The sequence below is a fragment of the Leptinotarsa decemlineata genome, unplaced genomic scaffold (genome assembly GCF_025532065.1).
Source record: "Leptinotarsa decemlineata unplaced genomic scaffold, Ldec_3_MD MMD2_tig00026340_RagTag_RagTag, whole genome shotgun sequence".
NCBI lineage: Eukaryota > Metazoa > Arthropoda > Insecta > Coleoptera > Chrysomelidae > Leptinotarsa > Leptinotarsa decemlineata.
In genome coordinates this window covers 2,236,565-2,248,458 of record NW_027412694.1, presented here as the reverse complement: position 1 = coordinate 2,248,458, position 11,894 = coordinate 2,236,565, and the positions used below count along the sequence as shown (strand labels likewise).

At 32.8% G+C, this 11,894-nt stretch overlaps 1 protein-coding gene across 5 annotated transcripts in view; it reads left to right on the top strand.

Annotated features, from left to right (window-relative positions):
- The first annotated feature begins 307 nt into the window (after nucleotides 1-307).
- LOC111509639 (electroneutral sodium bicarbonate exchanger 1-like) overlaps nucleotides 308-11,894 on the top strand; it is a 146,756-nt gene continuing 135,169 nt past the window's right edge. For 2 of the 5 annotated variants that reach the window (XM_074183508.1, XM_074183509.1), the window contains exon 1: nucleotides 354-506. Coding sequence is in view for 1 of the 5 variants with exons in the window: in XM_074183507.1 (XP_074039608.1) it covers nucleotides 482-506 (25 nt within the window). In the remaining 4 variants the exon portion in view is untranslated. Of the gene's footprint in view, nucleotides 507-11,894 lie in introns of all 5 variants that reach the window. The other 3 variants (XM_074183505.1, XM_074183507.1, XM_074183504.1) reach the window with 3 other exon arrangements.

Here is an 11,894-nt window from a genome sequence, read left to right as displayed (position 1 = left end):
AAAAATTTAAATGAACTAAAAATCAAAAGATGACAAGTCAAGTTACTTCATGACATTTCGATTGTTAATATCCACAATCGTCTTCGGGTGATGACTGTCTGAAAACTGTACAGAAAACTGAAACGATTTCCACTATGCGAGACCTGTCTTGGCGAATGATCAGCGTCTAAAAATAAACGAACCGAATTACAATGAGAAGTATGTTAAAGTCGCATGTACTTTTCGAGAATACCTTCCCCGTAACGATTTTCTGTCAACTCCACAACCAATAGTTTCAACTAATGATAAATAAATGTCACAGATACTCGAAATCGTAAAAATTTGTTATCTCAATTCCATATCCACAGTGGTATTCCAGTTTGTGTTGTGCGTCGAACGGGTTCAGATGTTTCCTTCGTTGATACATTCATAGCGCAATTCGGAGACCTCTTAGTAAGATTTCAAGGTGAAGATTGTTTGTTTATATATTTACTGGGAATCAATGGATAAAAATGGTTTTATAGAAGGTACGGTTTTGATGTGAAACTTAGTATCACTTTTCATTTATCGAAATAACAACAGTATCGCGGCGCCGTACGATTGTTACTGTTTGTTATTATTTACTGCATTGCAAGATATTTGAGAATGTTCATATACTTATTCAGGATCAGGTCAGGAACAGTAATTTTCGAAATTATAAATAATACATTATATTTACAATCACACGAGAAGTTGAACTTATTCGATATCCAAATTTATTCCAGAATGCCACATTAAATATTCTCTATGCGAGACAGAATATGTTGAATTCATTATTTATTTTACAGTTCACGAGTATGATCAAGGTTCCCGATTCTTGGGTGAGAGTGATTGGGTGTGATAAACTGATCAGTCTTCTTGAGCGTAATAGTCATAAAACTTTCGTTATTATAATAATTATATTCAATTTGAATTAATGTTTTCGAAAGTTTCATTTCTGATAATCCTCCCTGGATGATTCCTATGAAGTTTTTTCGTCTAATAAATCTAAACTTGTATTTCTAACACCTCAGCAATTATATTACATGTCGCTTTTGTAACCTTCATATTCTTCATTACAACTGAATATCTTTTTTTTATAAGGAACTAATGGGTAGCAGAACAAAACTCAGTTATGCTTGAAACTAATGATAATAACTTTCAATAAACTGAATCAAACATGAGTATGTTCACAACTATCAATTTCAATTATGGAATAATGAGGGAAACATTATCTATCTACCTGAAGACAACACAAAAAAAAAACACAACATTTACTTTCAAAATGATTCATTTTGTATTCACAAAATCAACACAAATGCAACCTTTCTTCATCACGTGTGTCGCAAGGGTCTTGTCATTTGATTTGAATTCTGTTTTACCCGCGTTTGTTTCAATTTTGCGATTCTCATTAATTTGAATTGCTGAATATGAAAGGCAAGTATGATTTTGGATTTCATATTTTAGAAATAATATTTATTAAATTGATGGATGTAGCCGTTACGACGTTGTAGGAGGAATGAAAAATGAAACTTTATATATTTTTTTAACACTTGTATTCGTACCTAACGTTACTGCAGTTTAGTTCTATAAGAACACTTTCAATTGAATATAATAAATATAATCAAAAATACAAGTGGTGAGAAAACATAGAAAGTTTCATTTCTCATTTTTCAAAATGATTAATAGTTTTTTTATATATGTTCGTCATCTGAATGACAATCAAATCATTTCTTTTAGACCTATCAACGAAAATCTGCTGGAATATTGAAAACGTTAAAAACAACATTTTTCCGTATAGCAAACTGAATTTCATCATTTCCGGAATGTAGAAAGACGCTTATTGATTCAATAGTTTAGTAATAGTTGAAGGACAGTCTTTGCTGACTAGTTAAGAACAAAACTTGAAAAATATCTTTGGGTGATCAGCAGACCGGAAGTGTACTGGTACAACACAAGTGATTCCAATATTTCGATAAAATTTGTTTTCATCCTCAAAGAAAAGCTACAAAGTTTGTATGATGGTGATACAATATGAAAATTAATATAAAAGGTCACAACTTACTGTTAGTGAGGTTGGCCGTGTCGAAAAGAATGTTATATTTAAACAATTGAAACATGTCAATACAAAACAAGTCATTACATTGAAAGAGGTTGACTCCTCATTGGATACAAAGAAGAATATTGAATTAAAATTGACTAAAAAATCGTTGTGTGTGTGTGTATGGGAGAATTGGCATTGGAATTATCCTTTTGCCACAGAGTGTTGGATATATGTAGTCAGTCATATAATTATTTTACTTTTTACCACAAACCTAATCAATGCATCACAGATCAACTTGTTTTCCCTTGCTAGAAGGCTTGTAATGTTTACCGGGAGTTGGATATTGAGGGATGTAAGTGTGGACAGTAGGTTTTGTGTTTCTTGAACATGGTTTTTACATGCAAAAAATAAATGGTTCAAATCCGCTACAGAGTTATCATCACATGTACATAACCTAGTGTTGTGTGCGCCTATTCTAAATAAATGTGCTGGAAAACTTCCGTGATTGAGTTTGAGCCGTGTTATTGTGACGGCATAAAACCTTGGTACTGTATATAATTCAATATGTGGAATTGACATGGGAAGAATGGGATGAATCAGAGTATAAGGATTATTAGATTTGATAGTATAGTTATGCCAATTATCTCGCCATTTGTCCTTATGAATTTTTTTTAACTTAGCTATTAGGTCTAGAGAGGTATATATATTTTCTTTTTCACTTAATTGGGTAGCTTCTTTAGCTGCGCGATCGACCAACTCATTGCCCAGTATTCCCGCATGACCTTTCACCCAAACGAATCTAACTCTACCTGAAGAAGAAATGATAGTATGTATGTGTCTTCTGATGTTGCAAAGCAATACATTGTCATATTTTTTCATGATTGGATGACTGATAGAATCTAGTGCCGATTTGGAATCTGACAAGATAATTGATTCGCTCACCCTGTTGCTCGTTATCCATAGTAATGCCCTCTCTATCGCGTAAATCTCAGCTGTATAAATAGATGCATCATTAGATATTCGGACTTTGTGAGCCATTTTGGTGGATGAAACGTAAAACGCACATCCAGTACCTAGCTCAGTCTTGGAGCCATCAGTATATATAATTTCTACATTAGGCTTATAGCCACTCAGCAAGGTTTTGATGAGGTTATTATTTAATCTAGGAGTTTCAGAATATTGAGGAATTATGACAATGGGCTTGAGCACTATTTCTTGTAAGTTAAGATGATAAATAGGAAACTTATCGGTTTTTGGCAAGGCTCCGATTGACTTCATCTCTATAAAGGCCTCTGCAAGAGGTGGACTATTTTTTATTCTCCAGTAGTAATTTGTTAAATTCTCTACAGATAGACTACGGATCTTGTCTGTGAACCCATCTGATGAGAATCTCATTTTTTTCACTAACATCTTGCATGCCAAGAATTGTCTTCTTATATATAGAGGTGGCTCTTGTGCCTCCGCCAGAATTGCAGGACATGGAGAAGATCTAATTGCTCCTATACTTATTCTAATTGCTCTATATTGAATTCTATCTATTGAGGTTAAATTCGTGGAAGATGATGAACCATACAACACACATCCATAGTCGACGATAGAGCGTATATAGGCTCTATAAAACATCAATGCTATTTTTGGATCTGAACCTTGCTTAGTGTTTGCTACACATCTTAACATATTCATGCCTTTTTCACATTTTTTTTGCACATGCTTAATATGAGACGTCCAGGTAAGTTTTCTGTCCAAAACCATACCTAGATACTTATGCTCGTGCTTAACTGGTATATTGATACCACATAATCTTATCGTATTTGGAGTAGAGAGGCGAAGTCTTGAGAAAAATGTGATGCATGATTTTTCGGCGGAAAGTGTAAAACCATGTTGTGTGAGCCAATTCTTTAAGCAGTACATTATGCATTCTAGGTCCGATACACATTCACCGTACGACTTACGAACCGTGTATATACAGAAATCATCTGCATACTGTATGACTTTGATTGAGTTATCAAACATGTTGTGCAATTCAGCTGTATACACATTGAATAAAATGGGGCTCATCACTGATCCCTGTGGTAATCCTTGAGAAACAAATCTAGGTCCATGCAAGTTGTTATGAGAATCTCTCACAAAAACTTGTCTCTCACGATATAGTTCGGTAATCCTGCAGGCAGCCTTTATATCGATACCAAAGTGATTCAATTTCTCCTCGAGAATATTCAAGTCCACAGAATCATATGCCCCTTTCAGGTCCAAGAAAAAGCAGGCTAATATCGTATTATCAGAAAAATTGTTTTGGATATCAGTAACTATATGTGCTAAGGCATCAATTGTGCCCAAACCTCTTCGAAAACCGAACTGAGTAACTGGAAATAGATTTTTTTTTTCCACATGTAATTCCAATCTTAATTTTAACATCCTTTCAAAAACCTTTGTTAGGCATGACATGAGGGCAATAGGTCTATATGAGGAGGGTAGAGTTTTATCCTTCCCTGGTTTTGCAATAAAAGTTATAATAATTTTTTTTAAATTATTTGAAAATTCACCTTTCAACCACCAGTCATTAAAAATTTCTAATAAATATTGCTTCGCATTCAGAGGGAGTAAACCAATCATCCTGTAAGTGACACTGTCGATGCCTGGCGATGAACTATTAGTTAATTTAATGACATTCTCCATTTCTTCTATTGTAAAGTTTTCATAAAATTCCTCATGTGCGGAATTGCTATTTTGCTTATTTATTCTGATAGGAGTGTTTATAGCAAAACTTGGGGCAAGATTATCCAAAAGTTTATCGATCAATTCCGGATGCAATGTTGTCCTACCAATCTGATAATTTTTGTTCGATATTTTTTTCATGAATTGCCATATTTTAGTGGGGCTAGTGTTTTTATTCAACCTATTAATGAATGTGACCCAACAATCTAATGACTTTTTTTTAAATAACAACTTAGTCTTAGCCTCAATATTTTTATACTCCAGATAATTATCATAATTTGACAGAGTTCTGTAATTTGATAATTTTTCTTTTCGTTGTTTAGTGATTTGAGTACATTCTTCATCCCACCATAATGGTCGAGAGAAGGAAGGTTGGAAGGGCAATTTCTCGGTCATTGACCGAGATGCTGCTTCCGTAATAGTTTCCAGAAAACAAGAACATTTATCTTTTGTTCCTGCATTGATTTTTGTTGTTTCAAAATCAAAGTTTGCTAATAATGACTGAAACCTCTCCCAGTTGGCGGATTTTTCGTTCCATTTTGTTGTAGGGTTGATTTTGCCAGGCAGAATATCAACTTCAAAATTGATCAAGATTGGGTAGTGATCAGATCCCCAAGTATCAGATAGTACTTGCCAGTCACATTTACTGATTAGGTTAACAGATGCAATGCTTAAGTCAACGGCAGAAGGACATTGATTCGGCCTAGTCACTCTTGTAGGTGTTCCATCATTGAGCACGACCAAGTTATAGTTATCGATTGCTTCGACCAATTCCCTACCACTAACCGTATCATTATTTGAACCCCATAGTGTTGCATGACAGTTGAAATCCCCACAAAATAAAACTGGACTTTGAAATTGAGAAAAAATATTTTCCCAGTCTTTTCTTTTGACACGTGCATTTGGTGGTTTATAAATTGACAAAACAGAGAGGTTGATCTGCTCTATATATACCGCACAGATTTCAATGTATTTATGATAGTTTTTTTTCAATGTAATATTCCGAAATATATTTTTCTTGGAAATCAGGATAGCTACGCCACCTGTTCCATCTGGACGGTCTATGTGAACTGTATTGTATCCCTTCATTATTAAGTTTTGAGTCGGCTTTTTCCATGTTTCTGACAAAATGATTATGTCAGTTGGTGATGTATTTAAATAATTCTGCAAGTTTGCCCTATTTTTATTAAAAGATCGACAATTCCATTGTAATATTTGAATTTTTTTGTTAATACGTGGATTCATTATCACTTAAGGTTATTATATCTGTACTATTTTCTGTATTGAATATTTCAGTTATATTATCTCTGACAAATTGCTCTGTGCGTTCTTCAATATTATTAACTTCAACTGTACTTTTTTTAAATATCCCATTAATGAAGTAAGTTATTTTTGTTACAAGTTTTTCTTTATATTGCATGAATTCATCTCTGTATGGGTTTGGTATTATTGGTTTTGATTGAGATAGTTGGGGGTTTTTATTGAGGGGTGGCGTAGGTGATAAAGGAGGAGTGTTTTGTTTCCGTTTTTTTGGATTATTTATTGTAGTGAAAGATGGTCTACGTACCGGTTTGTGAACGAAGTTGACTTGTGATGACTCTAATTGAGTGGGGAGCAAATTGGGAAAATTTTGTAGATTATTTAAAATCGAAAATCTATTATTAGTAACAACCTTACTATATGAAGGGTTTTCGAATAATAACTCAGCTTCTTTGAATGAAGAAGACTCTTGGGCCATTATTTTTTTAATTTCTTTTTGCCGAGAAAAATGAGGACACTTTTTAGATATGGAAGTGTGATCATTACTTTTACAATATATACAGTATGATTCTTCCTGGCATTGCTCATCTTCTGAGTGAGTTTTAGAGCAATTACGGCAGCGTTGTTGTTTGGATTTACATTGTCTGTTCGTGTGTCCGTATCTCAGACATTTGAAACATTGAACTACTGGATGAATGTATGGTTCAACCACAAAATTTACTAGATTGATTTGTACATTCGGAGGTAGTTCACTTCCCAAGAAGGATACTATTATCATTTGTCGATCAACATAAACCTCTTTGCCATCCTTATCTACAATTTTTCGTTTCATTCTATGGACTCCCATAACTTGTTTGGAAGAAATAATTGCTTCCTCGAGGTACTTTTCAGAGAAAAAGGTGTCCACCATTCTAATGATCCCCTTTTTCTGGGTGTAGAATTTGGGTATGTATGCAATCAGATCGTTTTTTGTGATAGTTTCATGATTTATAAGACCATTGGCTGCCTCAATGGATGAGAAAATAACTTTAACCCTATTAACTCCTACTGATTTGATATCGAGTACGTTATTCTTAAATTGGTTATGAACCATCAAAAAATGACCTACTTTTATGGGAAACAATCTTCCGATATTTTTATTCTTATGCTCAACAAATACGTAATACGGACCTTTATCTCCTGTTCTATATCTGTTGTCTAGGTCGATCATATTTGGACTTCTTTTTTCTGTATCTCCTGTTAGTGTTTTTTGCACTTCATCAGACGGCCCAGTGCCGCCCGTTGCTTCTTCCATTCTAACTTACCTTGATACTAATCTATGTTTTTATGATATTATAAAACACAATTTATTATATATGGCACTCTCACGAATGTTTATATTTGAAGCACAATTCTGATTCAATGTCACTCTCGGATTTCACAAATCGCAAATTTTTTATCTAGCCCGAACACCTGTAGACAGTTTGACTGCCGATGCTGAACTGATGCTGAATCGTTATTTGTTTTAAAATTATGGTTTACCGGTAAAAGCCATGTGGTTGGAGAACAAAGAGAAAGCCAAAAACAATTAACAATGACATCTGTCATGTAATTCAGTTTGAAAAAGTGTGTTTGTTTGTCGGTGATAAAACTATGGAACAAAAGAGAACTATTCTGGTGCAAGTGTGACTAGAGATATCTGCTGTTCTGTAAGTAACTCAATGAGAAAACCCAAAAATCAAATATTTTAATTAATTGACAACACCCTCATTAGTCTTGAGGAAAACAAGTGAAGAGGTGTTGGTGAATAAAGGTGAAGCCCCGCCATAGGGAGGTTGGAAGTTTGTTAAAAAGAAATATTTAGAAATGAATTGAATTGATGGAAAACCAAAATTATTCTTGGTTTGAAAACATGTAGATTTTTGTAAAAATCTAATAAAAAGGCATAGATTTCACTGAGGGAATCAATGTCTGATCTTTTGTTAAGGCAGTCATTCGATTGTGATATAAATGACATTTCCAAAAACAATCTTTTAGATGTGTTTCTTTCAGTTGATAACATGATTGTTGAATTATAGTCCATTTTATGACCTTCTTTGGAAACATGATTACTGAGAGCACATCTCTCAGAATGTAATCTACTACCACTTTCATGTGAGCTATTTCTGTCTTTGAGTAATCTTGACGTTTGACCAATATATTCCCTACCACAATCTAAACATGGAATGGAATAGATTAATTGAGATTGAAAGTTATTAGGAGTTTTATCTTTGATTTTGAAAATAATTTATTAATTGTGAGTATGGTTCTAAAAGTTATTTTTACATTTGAATCTTTGAAAATTCTGCATAACTTGGATGTCATATCACTTATGTATGGTGGAGAATAGAAAAGTATAGAAACTGGAGGTGGATCAGCCCCAATTGTGACATTGTCTTGTTGACTTGGGTGTCACACCAATAGGTGTTTCCACTTATGTTTCCCTTGCGTTTACGCAGCTATTTCTATCAAGTACTTTCTTGGTTTCTCTCATTTTGTCTTCAATCGAGGACCGCCTGCCCGGTACTGACGATGCGCAATAGGCTGAAACAGCTGTCTACCGGTGGCTCTCAAATTGAAATCAATATGGAAATGATCAAAAAGTACTTAACTATTCATTTTTTGATTTTCATGGATTTGAATTCCAGCCGCTTCACTGCATTAACCTTTCTAGATTTTATATCATTTCTAGAAACATGTGGATTCGTTTTCCGATGGCATTTCAGGTTAGCTTCCCAAATTTCTGCTACCGCAGTTGTCGGTTGATTGGTCAAATCACCAACACTGACATAAAAACTCGGTAAGTTGACTTGAGTGTCATACCAATAGGTGGTTCCACTTATGTTTCGCTTGCGTTTACGCAGCTATTTTCATCAAGTACTTTCTTGGTTTTTCTCATTTTTTTTTCGATCGAGGACCGCCTGCCCGGTACTGACGATGCCCAATAGGCTGAAACAGCTGTCTACCGGTGGCTCTCAAAATGAAATCAATATGGGAATGATCAAAAAGTATTTATCTGTCAATATATATATATATATATATATATATATATATATATATATATATATATATATATATATATATATATATATATATATATCTCAAAATGAAATCATTATGGGAATGATCAAAAAGTATTTATCTGTCAATATATATATATATATATATATATATATATATATATATATATATATATATATATATATATATATATGTTAACTCGAAGATTCTCACGGATAAAGTATGATGAGCTGTTTTCTCGGGTTTCGCTCCGTGTTCTGTGTATTTTCTCCCCATAAGGATTATTTTCACAACGTTTCGGCAAAGTCTCATTTGCCATCTTCTGGTGATGTCTGGTTTTTTCAACTAGAAAATAATCCTTATGGGGAGAAAATACACAGAACACGGAGCGAAACCCGAGAAAACAGCTCATCATATATATATATATATATATATATATATATATATATATATATATATATATATATATATATATATATATATATATATATATATATATATATATATATATATATATATATCAGCTTTTTCGGATAACGGTGTCGAGTACGGAAATGTACTGTTTCTGTTCCAGTTAGGATAATAATAATATAATTATTAACAGTGCGTTATTCCATTCAGCTTGTCGAAGCAATTTTAACTTCTGCGCTATCTTAGATACAAAAATTTTAATATGTTATAAGTTGAAAATATCAATATAGTCTTCGGAATCACACGTTAAATTATAAAACCTCGTTAATTTATAGCTGGTACAAGTTTCTACTTCTGAGGGTTGTCGTTCGTCTGGGTGCGACAGACATATTTTAAAACCGTTTCCTGTTTGTATTTTCAAATGTAGATTTTCAAATTCTAATTATTTGGCATGGACGCCTTAACAGAAATCGCGTTGTGTAAATCAATTTTAGACATTAAGCAGGAAACTTCGGATTTAACTTTGAAATTGTAGATTTGAAAACCTGACTGCACAAAAATAATCGAAGTGTGACTGAGTAGAAATGAGTAGATGAAAAATGACATTTTTTTCACAAACGAAAAATCTAAAATGTGATGAATGATCTGGTAATGAATTTATTGAGAAATGAATAGTGAATATCCAGAATGTCTACAGTTTCAATAAATTCTATATAAAAATCCGCAGCAGCACAACGGATTTCCGATATATAATTTAGTTCAAAAATTAGGTAAAAATCGCACTAAGTATGTTTTTTATGACGAAACGAAATTCTGAGTGACTAGCATAAGGTAAGATATAATTTGTGAAACAGATATTAGTAATAAGTTTCAATTGTCTTTTTCTAAGCAATAGTTTTTTCGAAAACTCCCTTTCAGTTTTTGGAGGTATGATGTTGTTCAGGTTGAACATAATGAAGTGGAGATTGAACCAATGTTTTTTTATTATGTTGACTGTTCATGACGATGAATACGTCATATCATCATCGATTTTAACCTACAGCAGACATTTCAATCAAAATAAAAAACACTTGGAATATTTCAGCACAGAAAAAATTTGATCAGGTTGAATAAACATTTATTTGAATGGAGTATTATTCTTCAATTTGAGAACTGCTGACAAAAATTGTTCGGTAAACTAATAAACACGTAGTATGAAAAAATAACATAATTTCTAATGAAATGAAACTACAACATGGGTAAAAAAATATCAAATGAAAATTATTAATATCATTTCTTCTTTCTATAACAACAGTAAACGTATTCTTTGATTGCAGCCCAGTTTCTATTTTTTAATAATGATGAATATTTCTTTTCCTTATATTTTAGATACAAACAAGAACTAATTCAATTCTAGCACTTCTTTTTTTTTCGGAGCGAAAAAATTTTTGACTATATTTCGTTTTGCTCCTTAGACCAAGTTTGTTTTTGAGAAGGTTTTATTGTTTTCAAAACTGTGCGTGTCTGATGATCTGAAATGAGATCAGTGTGTTGAAAAACTCTATCAAGATATCAAACGGGTTGAAAATGGATCCAAAAATGAATGATAAAAATAAAAAATGGAAGGACGATACTGAAAAGTGATTTGACTCATTTCCAACCTATACTCAGAGATACGGATGATTCCAAAACAGCTCAAAATATAAATAATTGATTGCATTTAGGGAATTTTTTTCAAAAGGAACCACGTTCAATATCTCCATAAAGAAGACAGTAATGTAAATTTCCCGAAACACCTAATTTTTGTGAAATAATATAAGGTATCGCTAAGATTCGTACACACTCCTCTTCAAAATATCAAACAAAATAACTCCATATATGCCATCTATTGGATAAGAAATTTTATCAGGAATTCAACGATGATTTTTCAGGGTTGATTTCTAATTTACTGTGAAGAAGGACCTTGAAGTATAAGTGAACGACTTTTTAGATTAATTGATACAATCTCTCACAAAAACGTATACAACAATTATTTCTATTGTCAAGTTCCTAACAGAAAACAACTTTTGTCGCGTTGAATTATATCTGTCGGATTTTTGGCAAAGTTTCTCACACAAAACACTTCAAAATACTTTCTAAAACTCACAGCCAAAAATGTTCCACTAAACAGTTTTATAAAAACGCGACACGTGTTTCGCCATACAATGGCTTCTTCGGGCTTATCTTTATCTACTATATTTTACAAATTTAATGCTTGGTATACCTAATTTTAAAATTTAAAGTACCTACATTTCAAGTACTTAAGTTTGTAATGGATTAAATGACCTGAGCTTATGTCCCAGTCCCCACATTTGAAAAATATTCAGTAACGGTTATTCAATTCTAATTGATCATTTAGTTAGTTACCCGAATTCTTGAATCTATTGATTGCTTAACATTTTAGAAGATT